General features: G+C 38.1%; 3 protein-coding genes across 4 annotated transcripts; 2 read left to right on the top strand and 1 right to left on the bottom strand.

Moving 5' to 3' along the window:
- Positions 1–777: 777 nt before the first annotated feature.
- On the top strand, positions 778–4909 carry LOC141656336 (uncharacterized). The gene is made up of 2 exons (XM_074463191.1): positions 778–927; positions 2524–4909. Exon 2 carries the CDS (start codon positions 2642–2644, stop codon positions 4484–4486), a length of 1845 nt encoding a protein of 614 aa, XP_074319292.1. The 5' UTR covers positions 778–927; positions 2524–2641; the 3' UTR covers positions 4487–4909.
- Positions 4910–4992: 83 nt separating this feature from the next.
- Positions 4993–13145, bottom strand: LOC141656337 (polynucleotide 3'-phosphatase ZDP). The gene is made up of 17 exons (XM_074463192.1): positions 12730–13145; positions 12575–12622; positions 11454–11525; positions 10911–10967; positions 10633–10701; positions 10325–10537; positions 10148–10195; positions 9021–9092; positions 8483–8539; positions 8240–8308; positions 8019–8075; positions 7767–7843; positions 6863–6944; positions 6613–6729; positions 6245–6366; positions 6070–6139; positions 4993–5320 (listed from the first exon to the last, which is right to left on the bottom strand). Exons 1-17 carry the CDS (start codon positions 13081–13083, stop codon positions 5267–5269), a joined length of 1638 nt encoding a protein of 545 aa, XP_074319293.1. The 5' UTR covers positions 13084–13145; the 3' UTR covers positions 4993–5266.
- Positions 13146–14667: 1522 nt separating this feature from the next.
- Positions 14668–21202, top strand: LOC141656335 (uncharacterized). Of its 2 annotated transcripts, XM_074463189.1 has the most exons (6): positions 14669–15664; positions 16864–17037; positions 18653–18826; positions 19424–19594; positions 20697–20789; positions 20888–21202. In XM_074463189.1, the coding sequence occupies exons 1-6, from the start codon at positions 14756–14758 to the stop codon at positions 20960–20962; spliced, it is 1596 nt and encodes a 531-aa protein (XP_074319290.1). In that variant the 5' UTR covers positions 14669–14755; the 3' UTR covers positions 20963–21202. The 2 variants fall into 2 exon arrangements, with proteins under 2 accessions (XP_074319291.1, XP_074319290.1); XM_074463190.1 differs by lacking the exon at positions 20888–21202 and having other exon boundaries at positions 14668–15664; positions 20657–20732.
- Positions 21203–21313: the final 111 nt, after the last annotated feature.

Here is a 21313-nt window from a genome sequence, read left to right as displayed (position 1 = left end):
CATTTAGTTCATCTCTTCACAAATTCCTAAGTTCAATTCAGGTAAACGGAGCCGAACTGAATGAAACTGAACTGAAATTAAGTTCAAAAAATTAAGGCCTTAATTATCAATCACAAGTTCACAACATCAAAACATCATAAATCCGATAAAATTATAAAAATATTATGGCGCTCCGCATCCAATGCGCATCGAAAATAGCGGTGCAAATTCCCACCTAACCAAAAAAAACAAAAAAAAAAAAATACATACTCCGTGAATCCATTTTTGAAATAATGGTCAAAAATAAAATATTTGTCGTTTTGGGTCGGTTTTGAAAATATTTGTCAAAATGGTGTCCACGTAGGCTCGGGATTTCTGGACCTAAAACACGCCACCACCAATGGCGTGTTTATAATGAGTAGGGAAAGAAATTTCATTAAAAAATGGACTAAAACAAACACGCCATTGGGAATGGCGGGTTTCGGAGGGGAAACACGCCACCCCCTATGGCGTGTCTTATGTAATTTTTTTTTTTTTTTTTTTTTTTTAAAGTTTAGTCAGTTGAGGAAAAAAATTATTGTAAAGACACGCCACTGCTAATGGCGTGTTTCCTTCACAAAACACGCCATTAGTAGTGGCGTATTTCAGGTCTAGAAATCCCGAGCCTACGTGGACACCATTTTGACAAATATTTTCAAAACCGACCCAAAACGACAAATATTTTATTTTTGACCATTATTTCAAAAATAGACTCATACTCCGTAGACAGTAGATAATAAAATACTCCGTTAAAAAAGAAGATAAAACGAAAAATGTTGTAATTTACACTTCACTTGAACTTCCCTGACCTCTCAAGCTCCACTCCCTTTCGTGCTCCTCTTCAACCCTAATTCTTCTTAAACCCTAATTTACTACTCTTGCAAATTGCAATCGATTTCCTCATTTAAGGTAATTCAATTTTACTACTTTTGCGATTAATTCAGTTGCGAATTTGAGGTTGTTTCATGAATTGCCACTACAGATAGCTGAATTTATGATTCAGTAGTTAAACTGTTGACTATTACCTGCGTTGCGAAACATGATAATCTCAAATCTGTTTAAGGTGGTTGTAGATTACAGTTTTGAGATTTCTGATGTTTTTGATTTTATTGTGAGTAGATATGTTATTCCGATACCGTATTCTTGTCCGAAGTTTTCGATTTTTTTGTCTGAAATGAAGTGTCGAAGTGTTGCGTCTTATGCATTTCTTATCAGAGTGTATGAAACGCGATAGGTAACTTAAGTGAAGTATTGGCGTAACATAGGTCCGTAGATGTTGGTTTAAGTAAGTGTTTCGGCGAAATTGTGTAATTGAGTAGAATTTGGAGCTTTGAATGTGGTTTATAGCTTAATTCTTAAAGATTATGGGAGCAACAGGGGTGTTTTATTCTTTTTTTCTGTAGTTATTTGATAAAATACCGCGTGTTTTGGAGATGCTGATTTGCGGTTTTGGTGATAATGAACTGATATTTTGAGCTTAATTTGTCGGATACAGAAGTAACTTGATTGAGTGTAAGAAATTTGATTGTTTGGTGGAAGCGTTTCTGTTATAGTTAATTTGATCACTGGCATTTTTATTTAGTTTCAAGGAAGTGACCGCATTCTCTTATTCAAGTAGAAAGGTAGATAAATGACTCGAGACCTCCCAAATAGAATAGGTAAACTGATGAGTGATGAATGAGACCGAGTGAGCTCTTTTCTTAGATTTTCAGGCTTATGGGAAGTTATCTTATTGTCATTAGTGAAAAGTCGTAAGGCCCAAATTCTTGTTTGGAATTCACACACTGGGAAAAACTTGGATATGAGCATCTTGCTGAAATCATGTTACTTTCTGATTATCTTAAGTATTATCTCAAATGCAACCTCGTCTCTTTCATATTTCGTTAAATTCCTTTTGTTTTTACCTTAACTGTACGCCAAGGAGCTAATTCTCTAGCTCTCCCCCAAATCCGTTTAGTCTCTTGTAGACACATTACCTAATCTTCCTCCTTTTCGTAACCTCCACCACTTTTTTTTGATTTCCTGTTAAAGTCCCAATGTTCCATGTTCCAAAGCGCATCTTACTAGTTACTACCCTTGGCACAGCATGAGCCAGAGTTTTTCAAATTAGGTTCATGTCTATAAAGTGTGATGAGAGTTTGGTACGCTGGCTGCCACAAACCTAACAGTGCTAAATCACACATGCTTAGGTTTGTAAGAGGTAAATTGGATCCCTTTGCTCCCTGAACCTCAGTTGCTAATCAAACTTCCATCAACTCGAAGCCTTTGTCCGCATTTTTTTTAACCGCTAGGATCCTAGAACTCTGGAAGTGATACTGATGTTTCATCTAGCAGTGGACAGGATGATCCTTGTAATGTTTGTTTGAATTTGTCTGCTGTTAGTTTCCTTCAATTTTTATAGCTTTGCGGTCCTACCCTGTTATCTGTTAGCCATTTCATGAGATTTTGATGGATGGTATTTTATTGAATTTATCTGTTCTAATATACATCTTTTTCCTACTGTAGTGCCTCCCGAGGCGACCTCTTGATGATTCAAGTATAAGCAAAGCAATTCTCTCTTCATTGTCCTTCAATTGGTGAAGCAACAATATCTTTGCTGTTCTCTTTAGTTTCTGAAATCAAGATGCTATCACTAGATCTCTCTTTCTCCACTGCCCTGAACCCTTCTTTCGCCAATCCCATATGGCGTCGGCATAAAAAAACGCTGAACCCACACCGTACTCCTACAACCCTCACCTATTTCCATAAGCCCCTTGAATCTTTGTCTGTCCAAAACACCAATCACTCATTTCCATGCCAAAAACCCAACTCTCACCGTCCTCTTCTCCACCCTCCTGCTGCTGGCCGAAGTAAGAAAACCCCGTCAACTGGCCGGATTTTAGGCAGTGCTGAGCTTCGCCGCGAAGCAAAGCAAAATGCTAGAAGAAAATCCAGGAAGCTGGCTGAAAGCCTATTTTACAGGCTAAAAAATCCGCATAAAAACCATCCTGATAATTTTTCAGAAGAAGAGCTCCAAATGATTGGATTAGGATATGATAGAATGGTCAGATTTATGGACAAAGATGACCCGAATCTGAAACACCCATATGATTGGTACAAGTATGGAGAATTCGGACCTTACTCTTGGCGTGGGATTGTTGTGGGGGATCCTATTCGTGGTAGGTTCTCGGACGAGTGTGCCACGATCATTGGTACTGTTAAAGACCATGAGGAATGGGAGGTGATTGAACAGCATGATATGGCTGTGGATTTTGGGGAGAGGTTGAGATCATTGAGTAAAGATGTTGGGTTGCAAAATTATTGGATTTTTGTTCGGCATCCGAAATGGAGGCTTAATGACTTGCCATGGGAACAATGGACATTGGTGAGCGAAGTGGTGCTTGAAGCCGGGAATCAGAGGTTGGATAAGTGGACTTTGATGGGTAGGTTAGGGAACAAAACACGGGAATTGATTACTAAATGTGCTGCTTGGATGAGACCCGATATAATCTATGTCAAGAAACCCGTCTTTCAGTGTCGGTTTGAGCCTCAAGCTAATTTCTTCAAACCATTATTGCCGTTTCTCAACCCTGAAACAGAAGGAGATTTTTTGTTCGAGTTGAAGGACGACGAAGGGAGGGTTGAGTTGGTTACTTATTTTGGTGGGTTGTGTAAGATTGTAAGGGCGAGCCCAAAGGCATATGTTGACGATGTGGTGAAGGCATATGATAAGTTGAGTGATGAAAAGAAGTCTAAATGTCTCGAGTTCTTGTTGATGAACCATCCGGTGCAGCTCTTACATCCTTACACCAAGGAATGGAAAGCCAAGTTAGAAGAGATGGAGTTGGGGTGTGATGCTCCCGATGACGACGACAATGGTGCTAAGGATGAGATAGAGTTTACAGATTGGGTTGAGGATGAAGGGGATGGGAAAAATGACGATGGCGAAGAGGATGGTTCTGTTTCGGATGATGACATTGTGATGGAATCCAATGAAGGGGACGATGAAGAGGATGATGAATCGGAACCAGATGAAGAGGATTCAAATCCAGAAGAGGACGAGAATTATTGGAAAGAACAGTTTCAAAAGGCGATAAGTAGCAACGATGCAATGGAGAAACTTGTAAAACGAAGTGCTGAAAAGTCAAATAAGGTTTACGAGAAGCAGCTGAAGGAAATGGAGGAGAGAGAAATGGAGGAGAGGAAAAGGGAGGATATGGATATGGCGAAGATGGAAATGGTAGGGAGTGATGATGATGATGATGATGGAGATGAGTTAGAGTTTAGAGGCAAAAGAGCGAAGGTAAGTCGGGAAGAATGGAAGGTTGTCGGATTGGGTCGGTGGAGGAAGAGGGTTAAGAAGAGTAGGATACCTCCTGAGATGTTCTTGAGAGCTGCAGTTAGACCATTTACCTATAGAAATCTTGTGAAGGAGATTGTCTTAACCAGGCACGCAATCATAGACGGTGAAATTGATCTGAATAATTAAGACGTTGGATACCTGGTTTAAGTATTTGCATCCCTTAAGATCAGAGACAAGAGCGATAGGCTCGTGTTCATATGTCAAGCAAACAAAAACATGTGGCCAGTTTAGTGAGGTACCGGTTTTCAGTGAAGTCTTGAATATATAGCAATCAGAATCAGCTGCTATTATTAATGCAATTTTTGTTGGGGATCACTCGGAAAGTCGGAAGCAGGATTTTTACATGTTTTCAAGGCAAGCATGCTATGTGCCTGTATGGCTTTATGCATACAACCCCCGCCTACTGTGGGCATATGTGGGCCCAGCCCAATCCCGCATAGGCCCAGCCCATGATCACCTCTAGTAGTAGTGTAATACTAGTGATGACGTTTGTATTATTGAACCAAGATTAATCCTCCAGGGCAATAGATTTTTGTTATAAACTGTCAAGATGTGGTCGTAAATAGAGTCTCTGTATTCGCCATAATTTTACGACAATTCATCGTCTGCTGTACAGAGTATAGTACGGGAAGTGACGAGATTCCATAGAGGAAACATGCTTAAAAATCACAACAGGGACCAAGTAATTCAGGTTTTACAGGAACAAGGAAAATTTTGGCCTCAAGGTTCAATGTCGATAGAGGTCACTGCAGTAAACGAATCAGCAAAACCTGATGGAAAAGCGAACTACCTTAGCATAATTCTACAGTTCCCATTTACAAAATAGACCGATATCAGAATGACCATTGCAGAGTCAATGTACAGTCAGCAACAGACAACGGTTGAATCAGTTCATAAACACTCAGATTAAGCCTTCACATCGAAAAATTCCTCTGGAAGATAAAACTTCAGTCCAATGGCCTGCAATTCCAGTAGAAATACGGTTATGTAAATTCAATCGGCAAATGGTATAATTGCAGTGTACAATCTAATCACGTTTAACGCAAGTGTATAACCAAAAAGCAAACAATATTACAAAGTGCTACCCAGATCAATGCAATTTTTCCATCTTGCGAGCATAACAGTAAACTATCATACAGTATAAGCTACGCACGCCATAGAGTATAAGGTCCCAACTCCCATGTAAATCATATGAGACCCTCCCTCCACTCCCAAAAGGAGGTACATACAGAGACTAAACAGTTGAACGAATTAAATTTTTATCGTGGAGAAATAAGAGAAATTTGGAGAGTGGGAATGGTACGTCTAATTGACAAGATCTTAAAATTGGTTGGTAGGCAGTACAAAACGATTGCAGATGACAATACAAGTCACTGCTGTGAAACCACCTATTTATGATGTCAACTAAGTCCACCAGCACTAAACTAAAAAACGCAGGTCACCGGCTCACTGATGTATGTGGGTCTACGAATTAGTACTCCCTCCGTCATGATTGTTGTCCTTTGGTTTTGGCACAAAGACCAAGAAAAATGGAAGGGGCCAATTACTAAGTGACAAGTGGAACAAATTGAGTGTGAATGATTAAATTGTTCATCAAATTCATTCTTAAACACCCTAATATGGACAAGGACAACAAATGACCAGGACAGAGGGAGTATTAGGCAATATAAATAACGGTAACTAAATTTAGTGAAGAATCTTCAGAATACCTGAGCAAACTTAATATCGGCGTCACTGTGATCTTTCTCTCTCCCCGCTGCATCACCCACATAAAAGGATCTGCTCACACAAAAAATTGCATTAGCAGTATGAACACTATACAGTACTACTATAGAAAAACAATATCTTGAACCTAAGCACAAAACATGAGAGATGAGGAATTACTGATCCATATCAATCGCAATGCCAGAATTGAAATGTTTTTCCATTACTCGCCACATTCCTGGTTGGGGTTTACGATATGCATCCTTTCTACCTTTTGTATCAAAACCACATGCTATAAAAACCTGCAAACGATGTGAAATACTCGGTGAGTATGCCTTATACGATACACTTACTAACAACCATAAATATTCATCATGCTATCAAGTATTTAGTAGGCTGGGAAGCATGGAAGTGAAATCACAAATCTCCAGATAACAGCAAACACTTCCCCTGCCTATAAATTAGTCGTCATTAACTAGTACTAGACCCATTTTCATTATAATCCCGTTCACAACAAATTACTTTGATATATTCATTAAAATATATACCTGCATTGGGACATTAACTTTCTTGATAAAATTGTTGAGCCGTCCAACTTTTGAGTCCACAGCCTTTTGTCTCTTTTTAGTCCAGCGATCTATGTTAGATTCATTAGTGAATACGACCTGAAAGAGTAACACTCATAGTCATACATCCACAAAATGAAGAAATCCCCTACATTAGAAGCTACAGCTTCTTTTTTTGGGGAGGACAGAAGCTGCCACATAAAAATCTGCAACGTGTGAAGTGAGAGCACACCAGCTTGAAACCGTCGTTATACAGCTTTTGCAACTTGTCAGGTATTGATGGATACATCAGGGACCACTTATCTGCACCAGATCTGAACCCCAAAAATAAACGAAAAAAGAAAAAAAATATTTAAATTTAAAATCATAATTTATGGAAGACTATATACAATTCACTAGAGCAATTATAACAGACAATAACAGACAACCTGGAAGCATGCAAGATAGACAGGAAAAAAAGTAGCCTGCGCCCTGCGGGCTCCTTCTAATAAGGTACAAAAGCTTTACCCATCAATAAAAATGACAGATCTTCAAGCCTGTTTTATAAAGCTCACAGCAGTACCAAGCACAGAAGAATTGACTACTCTTAGAGTCTTATGTTGCAGCCTAACAAAATTGGATAGAACCATGACCTAAAATGCAGTAACTCTTAATGCTTTGTTTAAGGTGCACTGATGGACACAAATTTATGATGTACAAATTTCAATGTCTCTAATTATCTTCTTTAGCAGTTCAGGGTATCAAGGTAGCAGTTTGTTAGTAACCATAAACAGATCAAATACAAGATCATACATATAAAGCCCAGTGATACATCCGCAACTCTATTTAGGTTAGTAAGTAATCTATGTTTCATCACAACCATAAACAGATCAAATACAAGATCATACATATAAAGCCCAGTGTTACATCCGCAACTCTGTTTAGGTTAGTAAGAAATCCATGTTTCATCACATCTTTTCCTTTGTTAGCTTTTATTCCATTCTCATTATCTCATGCATAATGCCTGATTTTTGTGATCAAAACCTTACTCTATTAGCAGAAATGCTCCTAAATTGCAACTTAGCCCATCCATATAAATAATGACGCTTCCATGTTTATGAAATCTTAACAAGAAAGTGGATGAATATTTAACATACACTTTAACATCCGTGTTTGCTAGACACCCATCAAAATCAAATGCTGCAATTTTACTTGAATCATTTAAGCCATCATCCTACAACGAAGGGGAGAAGAAATTAGAGACAAATGATTATAAGTGACATGAAAAAACACAGCAATAAATATACCTATAAGGCATTTCAAAGTAGCTACGATTAGATATTAACAACTACTAAGATTTGGAATAAGCATAGAAAAATAGCATGACTGTGTTTCATATAATGCCTCACCTTCTCCAGAAAAATGATAGAGTGGAACGCTCTCCATTTTGGCTGTAAAGTTGCATCCTGAATACAGAAAGACGTCCGGAAAAAAATTAAGCAAAGAAGAAATAGATTTAACAAAAACTTACATGACTACACAAAATTAAGAAAAACAACGTAGAAGTAAAACAAGAAAACTACAATGACGGAAAATTATATCCTGACTTGAACTTCAAGAAATTTCTCACCTTATATATATCCTTTATATCAGATACTTCAAGAGCAATCTCAATCTCTGCATCGTCACTCACAGAAAGCTGAGAAAAAATGTGTTAAAAAGACGAAAAATACTTTGAATTGTATGGTAGATCATCGACTAAACCTCATATTCAAGGCATGTTCCAGAATCACTCCCCGGGAAGGTAGGCTAGTGTATCCTTGGTTAACAATACATGGAGCCTTCAAAAAGAAAAGAAAAACAGACATCTTACCTGCAATTTCTTTGGTTCTTTTTCCACTGAATCCACATCCCCGTCTCTATCTTTAATCTGCAGTACAAAATTATAATTGCAATCAAGATCTGTGAAGTATTTTCTTTCCATGTAACAATGATTACATAGAGGACTTGTCAGAAATGTATGACTAAACAATTTAGTATCCAGATGAAGTACGACCTCTTATCCTTATATGTCATTTCGCAACTAAACAATAACAGTCTATTTATCCAAACATGGTGAGTACTCAACACTCTAAACAAAACGGAAGTGCTCAAAAACCTCTTTGTTCTTAATTTACGGATTATATTGTCCACTAAAGTACAGACATCCTGAACACGAGAGGTTTGCCATAAACATATAAATTAAGCTACTCGTAATCTCGTATCAATACATCAAGCTGTAGCATTGACATCATTCAATACAAGCTATTTTAATATGAAAAGAGTGACTTTGCAAACTAGTGATAAATTTTATGACTAACAATTTTTATTGTCATAAGTACGCATAAGAGCCACTGAAACATGTGAATTACCTTCTTTTTCTTGTTACTGCTCTGCTTCTTTTCGGCAACTACATTCTCAGATTGCTCACCGGTATCCTTCACCTACGGAAAACCAGTTCTATTTTAACAATTGAAGTAGGTCTAACTATGAGAAACTGTCACATGAAAGATTAAACAACTAAAAATCACAAAACAAAGAACGCTAATATGAGCTGCAAAAAAGACAGCAGTCGAGAATCATCAACCTCCAAATTCTAGAGCGAATTAAATGAGAAGAAATATCACCAAAATTCCATAATAAATCATTATATACTCAACTCATTTTTGAAGAAAAAACAAAAAATCAAGCGTCAAGGATGTAATCCATTTTTAGTCTTATCTTAATAAAAGAACTCTACTCCATATTTCATTTACTCTCTTCGCTTTCACTTGTGCACTAAAGCTCAGAGAGCTGCAACAAATGGCAAAGTTCTTCAGTTAAGCATCATCAACATCCAAAATCACAAGCTAACTAGACGAGATGAAGTATCTCCATTATTCTATACATCATAATACACAACTCATTCCTCAAGGATAAACAAAGAAAATTGAACCTCGGCCTAAAATGAACACAGAACACTATATCTATCACACGTTAGCATACAGAAAAACTACAAAATTAGCAAAAAGCAAAAAACAAAAGCTAACAGACTTCAAACAAATCATCATAATCAATGTCCAAACTAGCAACCGAATTAGAGAGGAAATAACCATTATTCTATAATGCACAGTATACTCGACTCATTCCTCAAGCATAAACGAAGAATTGAACCTCCGGCTCATATGAACACTAAATTAATCGCACTTAAGCGACATAAAACTCGGCAAACATAGCAAAATGCAGCTAGCACACCTCAAACAAATCATCTTAATCAACATCCAAAATCCAAGCGAATTAGAAATGAAACAGCTCAGTCTAATATGTACGCTAAATCAATCGCACATTAGCGTACCGCAAAACTCAGCAGAATTCCCAAAATGCAGAAAACAAATCATCTAATCAATTTCCACAAAATCTCGTCATACAAACTGTAAAGACTATAACATTTTATATATACTCGCATTTCAATTATCGCAATACAAAATTTATCGTTACATAAACATCTAAAACCTCTAACCTCAGCGCGCTCGTCGACAATCTTCTTCAGAGCTTCCTGATCATCACTCTACATTCATTCCAATCAACAACAAAACTATTTTAATTAATAAAAAAAAAACATAAAAATAGGAAAAAAAAAAAAAAAAAAAAAAAAGAGAGAGAGAGAGAGAGAGAGAGAGAAGTAGTGAACACGAACCTTGAGCGAGTCAAAGCCAGTAATTGACTCAGCCGAGTCAACAGAGAGCGAGTCAAACGACAAGCAATGGAAATGATGCCATTTCGTCAAGTCGTAACCTCTATCTTTAGTGATGACGCCGAGCCTTAGTGTCTTCGCTTCGATTTTTTTGTCGCAAGTTTTGCATGCCGAACGGTTTGATTTCGCGTACTCGGCGATGAGAGAGAAGAATGACTACACAAAATTAAGAAAAACAACGTAGAAGTAAAACAAGAAAACTACAATGACAGAAAATTATATCCTGACTTGAACTTCAAGAAATTCCTCACCTTATATATATCCTTTATATCAGATACTTCAAGAGCAATCTCATTCTCTGCTTTGTCACTCACAGAAAGCTGAGAACAAATGTGTTAAAAGGACGAAAAATACTTTGAATTGTATGGTAGATCATGTTAAGAATTTTTCTTTTCCAAAATACCGATTATCAACTAGACCTCATATTCAAGGCATGTTCCAGAATCACTCCCGGGGAAGTTAGGCTAGTGTATCCTTGGTTAACAATACATGGAGCCTTCAAAAAAGAAAAGAAAAACAGACATCTTACCTGCAATTTCTTTGGTTCTTTTTCCACTGAATCCACATCCCCATCTCTATCTTTAATCTGCAGTGCAAAATTATAAATGCAATCATGATCTGTGAAGTATTTTTTTTTTTCCATGTAACCTTGAGACTACATAGAGGACTTGTCAGAAATGTATGACTAAAGAATTTAGTATCCAGATGAAGTACGACCTCTTATCCTTATATGTCATTTCGCAACTAAACAATAACAGTCAATTTATCCAAACATGGTGAGTACTCAACACTCTATACAAAACGGAAGTGCTCAAAAACCTCTTTGTTCTTTATTTACGGATTATATTGTCCACTAAAGTACAGACATCCTGAACACGAGAGGTTTGCCATAAACATATAAATTAAGCTACTCGTAATCTTGTATCAATACATCAAGCTGTAGCATTGACATCATTCAATACAAGCTATTTTAATATGAAAAGAGTGACTTTGCAAACTAGTGATAAATTTTAAGACTAACAATTTTTATTGTCATAAGTACGCATAAGAGCCACTGAAACATGTGAATCACCTTCTTTTTCTTGCTACTGCTCTGCTTCTTTTCGGCAACTACATTCTCAGATTGCTCACCGGTATCCTTCACCTACGGAAAACCAGTTCTATTTTAACCATTGAAGTAGGTCTAACTATGAGAAACTGACACATGAAAGATTAAAAACTAAAAATCGCAAAACAAAGAGCGCTAATATGAGCTGCAAAAAAGACAGCAGTCGAGAATCATCAACGTCCAAATTCTAGAGCGAATGAAATGAGAAGAAATATCACCAAAATTCCAAAATAAATCATTATATACTCAACTCATTTCTGAAGAAAAAACAAAAAATCAAGCGTCAAGGATGTAATACATTTTTAGTCTTATCTTAATAAAAGAACTCTACTCCATATTTCATTTACTCTCTTCGCTTTCATTTGTGCACTAAAGCTCAGAGAGCTGCAACAAATGGCAAAGTTCTTCAGTTAAGCATCATCAACATCCAAAATCACAAGCTAACTAGACGAGATGAAGTATCTCCATTATTCAATACATCATAATACACCCAACTCATTCCTCAAGGATAAACAATTAAAATTGAACCTCGGCTAATATGAACACTCTATCTATCGCACGTTAGCATACAGAAAAACTACGAAATTAGCAAAACGCAGAAAACAAAAGCTAGCACACCTCAAACAAATCATCATAATCAACGTCCAAACTAGCAAGCGAATTAGAGATGAAACAACCAGTATTCTATAATGCACAGAATACTCAACTCATTCCTCAAGCATAAACGGAAAATTGAACCTCCGCCTCATATGAACACTAAATTAATCGCACTTAAGCGACATAAAACTCGGCAAACATAGCAAAATGCAGCTAGCACACCTCAAACCAATCATCTCAATCAACGTCCAAGATCCAAGCGAATTAGAAATGAAACAGCTCAGTCTAATGTGTACGCTAAATCAATCGCACATTAGCGTACCGCAAAACACAGCAGAATTCGCAAAATGCAGAAAACAAATCATCTCAATCAATTTCCACAAAATCTCGTCATACAAACTGTAAAGACTATAACATTTTATATATACTCGTATTTCAATTATCGCAATACAAAATTTATCGTTACATAAATATCTAAAACCTCTAACCTCAGCGCGCTCGTCGACAATCTTCTTCAGAGCTTCCTGATCATCACTCTACATTCATTCCAATCAACAACAAAACTATTTTAATTAATAAAAAAAACATAAAAATAGGAAAAAAAAAAAAGAGAGAGAGAGAGAGAGAAGTCGTGAACACGAACCTTGAGCGAGTCAAAGCCAGTAACTGACTCAGCTGAGTCAACAGAGAGCGAGTCAAACGACAAGCAATGGAAATGATGCCATTTCGTCAAGTCGTAACCTCTATCTTTAGTGACGACGCCGAGCCTTAGTGTCTTAGCTTCGATTTTTTTGTCGCAAGTTTTGCATGCCGAACGGTTTGATTTCGCGTATTCGGCGATGAGAGAGGAGGATGACGGCGGCATTTTCGGTGGAGGAAGGTGGCGAGAGGTGAAGAATACGGTGAGGCTGAGTTTAGGGTTTCGGAGGCGAGGAGAGAGGGAGCTTGGAAGGGAAAGAGGAAAGGGGAATTTGGTTATGGTGTCGGCAGTTAACATGCAGCTAGTTTGGTTTTAGGATGGACGGGGTTTTGTGTTTTCGGCCTTTTCCCGCCAGACTTGTTAGAGTGCTAGACACGAGTTTTGGCTTAAATACAATAGGTGGATTATACATCTGATGTACTAGCATCAGATGATATAGTTTTTAAGTATTAAGATTAGGTTTTTGAGTTTAATTTAATTTAAAAAATTTGAGTTTTATTATAAAGTTTTTGAGTTCATTTACTTAAACATTAATCTCAACAAGTTAAATTATAACTCGAAAAAATTACATATAAGCTCAGAAAAATTTGATTTTTAACGTCATAAAACCAAAATGTAATTTATAAGCTCTATGAAACTCAAAAAAATACACAAAAACTCAAAAACTAATTAAGTATGAGGTAGTACATCCGATTTACGATCCTTTTTCTCACTTAAATCTGATCTCAATACTATAGGTATATTTTAAAAAGTATTTAAAAATGAGGTGGTTGTAATAACATAATGACAAAGCGAGAGCTCGAGTTTCAATTTTTTGAACTCAATGAGCTAGAAGTTGAGACTAAGCTTAAAATTTTGAGCCAATCCCGCTTTTAGAGTTCTGAACCGATCCTTAGTCAACTTGAGCTACTCGTTTACATTCATACACTCGCAACAAACTATTAGGTTAACGACTTGATAGAGTTAGTTAAGACTTAAGACTTAAGAGAGACAAATCAATTTAGTGATAATTGTATTCTTGTATGGTTAGGTTATATTGAGTCGGAACATGTTTCTGATAGGCGTGTGATTGAGAGAAATGGAATTTCTATCATCTTGATTCTTGTCAAATTAGTTTTACCAAAATACCGGTTATTAAAGAAGTATGAATGATGTTACTCGCCTCGACTCACCCAACCAACCTGTTGACCTTATCCCACCCAACGTCTTGTTCTTTTGGACTCAAAGTCACTCTCATTAAGTTCAGGACAGAAAACTCAAGTTCTTATAAGCCTAGTTAAGCTCTGTTCATATAAGCTCAGATATGAAAATTTTAGTTCAATTTATATTTTTTTCCCCTTATAAGTTCCAACTTTTATAAGCTTAGTTCAAAAAACTTAAGCTAAGCTCCGTTCAACTCCTATAAATTCATTGAAAAGTTCAATTCAATTTATACCCTGTATTAAACTTATATTTTTTTTAAATTTAATTAGGTTTCAATAAATTCAAATTAAAAAAAGTTTAAACTCCTATAAATTTAATTCAGTAAAATTAAGCAAGGTCAAATCTAAAAGAACATGGAATAATTCCTCTCTTGGCCTAGTTAGACCATTTGACAGTATCATGATCGAACTTTCTAACCCTAACTCGACCTACTCATCAACCTCTTTGAAACTCCCATTTATTTAAAACATTCTTTAAAAAAAAAAATACTCGACCTCGACCTCAACCCGAACCCCACCCAACTCCCAATTAATTATTAAGCATCGGTTCAAACCAGAATATCTTAAAACTAACCCGACCATCGCCCTCCCTAGTATACCGAGTTAGGGTTGGTCAAGCCAATTCGGTCTCGTGCCCAGCTCTCCGCCTCCCCGCCTCTCCGCCCGACTCCGACATACGACCACCTCTACATTTTTATTGACATATTGTCACTATTCAAATTTCAAACACGCACTCACCCGAAAAATTAAATTCACACTCCATTACCATGACAAAAAAGAAGAATAGACATTTCTCAACAACCCACCACCACCATCACCACCCACCTCACCCACCACCGCAATCTCACCACTACCTCCACCACCTCCCTCCTCCTCCACCACCTCACCACCCCTTACACCACCACCACCACCACCAGCCCATCCACCAAGCCCAACCCAATTACCCACCTTATGAAACAACCCTAATTCAAGAAGTCCTCTACCTCCACTCCCTCTGGCACCGGGGCCCACCTTCTGGTCCCACCACCAGAACTAACCAATACCTAAAACCCACCCCTACAACCCACTTCAAGAAAAACAAACACGTGTCAGACAAGGAGTGGCCAGTCTCTGAGGTGGTCCCGGATCCACATTCCGGGTCGGAATGGCCTGCATTCCGAAAATTGAATACTCCAATTACCCGGCCCGCTACGGAGGAGGAGAAGGCCAGGGTGTTGGGGGTTAGGGTTCAGATGAGGGGGGTGGAGGCTTGTTCTTGTTTGTTTCAGAAGCGAAACGAGGACGGTGAGGATGAGGAGGATGATGAGGAGGAGGAAGATGATGGGGATGATGAGGAGGAAATTGATTTATTTGAGAATTTGTTTGAGGAAGATGGGGAATTGAGAGAGTTTTATAAGAAGAATTGTGAAGGTGTTGGTGGGGGAGGAGAGTTTTGTTGTTTGGTTTGTGGAGGTGGGAATGTGGGGAGGAAGTTTAAGAATTGTGTAGCACTTGTGCAACATTCGATTACCGTGTCGAAAACTAAGAGGAGGAAGGCTCATAGGGCTTATGGGAGGGTTGTTTGTAAGGTTCTTGGGTGGGATGTTGATAGGCTTCCTTCTTTGCCGGTGTCGGTTGGGGATGGGGTTGGAGTTGGTGGTTCAGAGTCTGTGGGGAAGTCTAGTGAGGTGATGAAGGTATATATGCTTGTTTATTTGATAGTATTTGGAAATATGTTGATGAGTGATGTGTAGTTTATTGTGGAATGTGAAGTAGTAATGTAGTATTGTTGCGCTGTGATCGTATTGTGTGATTCTAATTGCTAATGTTTGTATGTTTCTTAGTCTGATTCTGTGTATTTAATTACGTATGTATACCGTATGTTGTTGTTGTGTAAGGTAGTATAGGTTGCCAGGTTGGTGATGTAGATAACAGAAATGCTTTTCTCGTTCTCAATGTATGTTTAGTTCAGTCGAGCTAGTTTTAGTGTCGATGAGTGTAATGGGTCTGAAAGTTGAACTGTGTAAGGTAGTATAGGTTGGTGATGTAGATAACAGAGACGCTTTTCTCGTTCTGATTGTATGTTCAGTTCAGTCGACCTAGTTTTATTGTCGATGAGTGTAATGGGTCTGAAAGTTGAGTTGTGTAAGGTAGTATATGTTGGTGATGTAGATAACAGAGATGCTTTTCTGGTTCCCAATGTATGTTCAGTTCAGTCGAGCTAGTTTTATTGTCGATGAGTGTAATGGGTCTGAAAGTTGAGTTGGGTGTTCCAGTTGTCTTTGAGAAAAGAAGTTGGGTATTACGGAATACAACAGAGGTCAAAATGCTTTTGACGGAAGGAAACATTTAAGTTAATGCTAGAGCTGGTCCTCTTCAGTCTCTGAAGAAAGTTACTCCTAATGCAGGTCAAAATGCTTGTGACTTGAGAAAATTTGTCTTTAGTGTGATTTTAGCTCTAAAATGGATTAGCAGGTTGATGTTAGCTTGGAACGTTATTATAGGTCCACCTACGTAATAGTTATGAAATTGTTAGAAAAAGCCTGAATAAATATTCATCCTCTTGCTTCTATTTACCATTGTCGATGCTTGACAGGATAATTTTAACCAGTATGTCACAGTCAAGTTCATCGTTAAGCCGGTTTACTAGTATTAACAATGTTTGTTTGTTACTTTGTTACTGTGGCTATCTCCTGACAATAGCGTTATGGTTACAAGTATTACGTGCATTGCATATTAGCTAAAAACCACCACACTAGCGTTATGTTGTCTACTGAAAAAGTTTTAAATCAACATTGACCACATATATAATAGAATATATGAATTTTAAAGTCCTTGGACATTGCTCCCAGCTACATTGCAGTGTGATGACTTTTAAACCTACATAATGTTGCAGGGTGAGGTCAAGAACGATGCTGATGGAGGTTCTGTTGGTGTTGAAATGGAGAGAAATGGTGCATCTGCTGAACCGAGCCAAACAGAGATGGAAACCATTCCTGATGCACTTGAGACGGAAAATGTTACAAGTACAGGTGTTGGACATACTGCAGTAGAATTAACTCCTGGTTTGGTAAGTTATATCTAATTTCTACAGAGTATCTATTATCCATTTCGGACAGTCGACTGAGTCCAGTAATTAGTAATTGCTGATTTGCTGGTAGCGATTTCGTAACCAAATAAAAATCCTTGAAAGTTGAAACATGGGAACAATTTGGAACGGAAGCACCATGTCTCTATTTGCCTTCCCCCCTCCCTGTCTTCCTCTCCCCACCACCCCGAGTTCCCGACCCCTCTCCCCTTCTACTTTAGTATCAGAATAAACCCTACAAGAATATCTTCTTTCACAGCTATGTTCATTATTGGAACCCATGCACAAGTTTAAACAGTGGTAGTTTTCTATTGCCTCTATTATTGTGATATTTGTTGAGGATATTTCCTTACACGATACATGTCAGATTGTCAGCATTACATGCACTGCACATCGTTTTCATGGAATCCAAAAAATCATAGCTCTAGGTTTTACTGAAGTAGTTATATACCACCATAGGTGGGCGGTTCACAATCCATGGAAAAACCTAGTGAGGTGATGAAGGTATATGCCGGTTTCCTTGATCTTCGGGTTACTTGTGTAATGTGAAATTAGTGTTTCATAATCATCATCTTGTGTAATTTTAGTTGGAGCGATTTCCTTGCTCTTTTGGAAAATTGTTGGTAATAATGCGTGTTTTGTGGTGTAACGTTGAATTATAATTGTTGCATAATCATCATTTTGTGCGATTTTAAGTCGAGTAGAGTCCATGGTTGTATGTTTCTTGGTCTGATTGTTTTGTATTAATTACTTATGTATGTCTTATGTTGTTGAGTATAAGTTAGTCTGTTAGTTGTGTGTTTAGGCTACGGAACACTAGCATTAGTACTGGCCTTCATTCTTGAGCCTTTGGTGATGTGGATAACGGTAGCAGCTTTTTCCTGGCTACCTCGAATGATATCAAGATTGATCGATTCTCACTGCGTCTCTACTTCAGTTGAGCTAGTTATATAGTGGGTCTGTGTAATTGGGGGTTGAAAGTTTAAGCTACCCTTTTGTGAATTGGGAAGTTGAGTTAGGTTTTCCTGTGTCGTCTTTAGAAAAAAGTTAGCTATTGCAACAGATCCGTCAAAATGCTTGTGACTGAAGCTAAAAATTAGGTTAATGCTAGAGTTGGTCTAATTCAGTCTCTGGAAAAAGTTATTCGAGAAAAGTCCTCTTTAGTGCGATTTTAGCTAAAAGATGGGTTAGCAGGTCGATGTTAGCTTGTAACGTTATGTTATAGGTCCCACCCAAGTGCTACGATACTGTTTGACAAAGCCTGAATAAATATTCGTCCTCTTGCTTCTATTGGCCATTGTCGATGTTTGACAGAATAATTTTAACCAGTATGTCTCAGTCATGTCCATCTTTGAGCCTATTTACTAGTATTTACAATGTTGGTTCGTTAATGCGCCCAATTCCTGACAATATACACGTCATCTTCATATAAGCCAAAAACCACCACACTAGCGATATGTTGTCTACTGAAAAAGGTTATATATCAATATTGACAGCATATGTAATGGAATATATGAATTTCAAACTGTCAAAGTCTTTGGGCATTGCTCCCATCCACATTGCAGTGTGATGACTTTTGGCCTACATAATGTTGCAGGGTGAGGTCAAGAACGATGCTGATGGAGGTTCTGCCGATGTTGAAATGGAGAGGAATGCTGCACTTGCTGAACCGAGCCAAACAGAGACGGAAACTATTCCTGATGCACTTGAGACGGAAAATGTTACAAGTGCAGGTGGTGGATGTACTGCAGCAGAGTTAACTCCTGGTTTGGTATGTTATGTCTAATATCTACAGAGTATTAAATATGCTTCTCTCAGTCATTGAACAGTCCAGTTATTGCTGGTAGGAATTTCTTAACCAAATCAAAATCATTGAAGCATAGGAATGATTTGAAAGGAAAGCACCATGCGTCTCTTTCCCTTCCCCTCTTCCCTTCGTCTCTTCTCTCCCTTCCATTCCGGTCCCTTTCCCTTCCACTTTAGTACTGGAACAAACCCTAGAAGAATAATCATAGCAATGTTCATCGTTGGAACCTATGCATAAGTATAAACACTGGTAGTTTGCCATGGCCGCTATTCTTGTGATATTTGTTGAAAATATTTCCTTACTAGATGCATGTCAGATTGTCAGCATTACATGCACTGCACATCGTTTTAATTTAAGCCAAAAACCGCCATCGTAGCTCCATGTTCTACTGAAATGGTTATATGCCACCATATGTGATTAGATATACACACTTTTAAGTCTTTTCTGAATTGCTCCCCGCAACATGCCTAGGAAGGCTGACATGACAATGATATATGGAGTAAAACTTGTACAGTGTGATACCTTTTTGACTAATATCTACGTAAATACATAATACTTTAGAGTGATGTCAAGAGCCACGGTGATCAAGATTCTGCTGTTGAAATGGAGAGGGATGCTTCACTTGCCAAATTGAACCAGACTGGAATGGAAACAACTCCTGATTCTCTTGAGAAGGAAAATGTTACAAGTACAGATGGTGGATGTATCGCAAAAGAGTTAGCTCATGATTCGGTAAGTAATTTCTAATCTCTTAGTATCCTTATCTCAGTCGTTGTAGATGTCCAGTTATTATTTGTAGCATTGTTGATTCTGGTATAGTGATAGAAGTGTTTTGAAGTATTCAGTGGTGTCATATAGTAGAGCAGTAAACACCACCACCGCCACATTGCTGTTGCCATCACCAAAGGATATACCCCAAACATAATTTACCAACCAATGACAACAGCATTAGAATTATGTTGGAAAATACCTCTTAGGCTCTTACAGCGTTCGTTTTTGCATCAAAAATATGTTCTGTGACCGTAACGCCCGCAAGGCCGCAGGTATGAGAAAAGAAGAGAACTCTGCATTTTTTTTTGTAATTTTAGTGAGGGAGGTGAGGCCAAGATGAAGGAAGTCATGAGGTGACGGATTCGGGGTTGGTGCTTGCATAGTTGCATGGTGCGCGGATTCCGGAGAGGTCAGTGATGTTGGTCTTGAGTGCGGAAAAGGAAGACATTGATGAGGTGATTGGTCAACTTCTTCAGAGAAGGAGAAGAGAGAGGGCTCAGGATTGTTGTTGAAGATGGTGGAGTGGTAGGAGACGGGGTCAGAAATGGTGGTTAGTCGAACTGAAGCGGAGTGGCGGTGGTAAATAAGTAAGGGGGTGGCTAATTAAGAGTAAATTGGGGAATTTTACATCAATAGGCTTATTAGAAGTGGAAAGAAAAAAAATGTGAGAAGAAAAAAGAACCTTCCAAAAAAGCAAAGTGGGAAGGAAAAAAAAGAATAGAGGGAATTTAATACAAAAAAAATAAATAGTTTTTCATAGTGTCGAGAACCTCGAGTCTTTTTAAGGTAATCCCCAATGCATATGTCCCTGCCGAAGTGTGTATAGGTGGAGATTAAGTAGGAATGTAGGATGGGAAGGGGCATTCATCAGGACTTGTGAGTTTAAGCAGGGACAGCCTGCGGGGAGGCCCATCCCATAGGCTGGTAAACACTGAACACTGAACAGGCGTCAATCTTGACTTCCAATTTTTTCTTTTCATTCTAATCAATATGCTATACTGAATTATTTATTGCAAAGTGAAGGGAAGATTTTGGCACTAATGCCGAGAGTGTCGTGTCTCAGCGAAGAAATGATCCCGAGTTAGATCAGGAAGAGGTTGTAAATAAAAACGAGGAAGGATGCCCGGTACTTGAGAGCAAACCAGTTGAATGTGAGGTAAGTACACAAACCTAAATTTTGGCTTTCATGGTTTTCATGTTGAGAGTGTAATGTTGCCCTTTTTGTTATTATAATTTTCATTTTACGTGTTACAGTCGGCAGTGGCGGTGGATGATGATCCCTTTGAGCAGTTGCCATGTCTCCCGGGAGCATTTCAGATACCGGAATAACTCTCTAGGCTACAATCATGCGAGTGTTTTTATCATGAAGACCGGCAATTTGTGCTCTGTACAGGTTATTTGTCGTACAAAATGATCTGATTTTCATTTCTAGTCTGTTACTTTGATTTTTGTTTCTCTAGTTTAGGTAAGTATTTGCCATACCAAATGACCTCTATGGCCTTGCATTGTTGTAGGGCTTGTTTTAACCCCTAACTCAAATGGATATAATAGTAACCTACTTCCTCTCAAGTCCCCTGGCTCAACTTGCAAGTGTGTAATTTACTACATTCTGCCAATGCCTCCTTTTTCTTTCTCAGTAAGTCTCCCTTAAGACTGCACTATCCGTCTTAAGCTTAAGAC

This window comes from Silene latifolia, chromosome 5, assembly GCF_048544455.1.
Source record: "Silene latifolia isolate original U9 population chromosome 5, ASM4854445v1, whole genome shotgun sequence".
Lineage (NCBI taxonomy): Eukaryota > Viridiplantae > Streptophyta > Magnoliopsida > Caryophyllales > Caryophyllaceae > Silene > Silene latifolia.
The sequence above is the reverse complement of the archived record's forward strand: the minus strand, read 5'-3'. Positions and strand labels throughout refer to the sequence as shown.

What these genes read in the sequence shown, in the direction of transcription:
- LOC141656335 (XM_074463189.1), top strand. Translation starts at nt 14,756, where the DNA reads ATGACAAAAAAGAAGAATAGACATTTCTCAACAACCCACCACCACCAT. An exon ending in AGTCTAGTGAGGTGATGAAG is followed by an intron (nt 15,665 to 16,863) that starts GTATATATGCTT and finishes ATAATGTTGCAG; the next exon opens with GGTGAGGTCAAGAACGATGC. An exon ending in AAGAGTTAGCTCATGATTCG is followed by an intron (nt 19,595 to 20,696) that starts GTAAGTAATTTC and finishes GTCGTGTCTCAG; the next exon opens with CGAAGAAATGATCCCGAGTT.
- LOC141656336 (XM_074463191.1), top strand. Translation starts at nt 2,642, where the DNA reads ATGCTATCACTAGATCTCTCTTTCTCCACTGCCCTGAACCCTTCTTTC.
- LOC141656337 (XM_074463192.1), bottom strand. Translation starts at nt 13,083, where the DNA reads ATGTTAACTGCCGACACCATAACCAAATTCCCCTTTCCTCTTTCCCTT. An exon ending in AAGAACCAAAGAAATTGCAG is followed by an intron (nt 10,702 to 10,910) that starts GTAAGATGTCTG and finishes ATTTGTTCTCAG; the next exon opens with CTTTCTGTGAGTGACAAAGC. An exon ending in CCGATATTAAGTTTGCTCAG is followed by an intron (nt 5,321 to 6,069) that starts GTATTCTGAAGA and finishes CTGGAATTGCAG; the next exon opens with GCCATTGGACTGAAGTTTTA.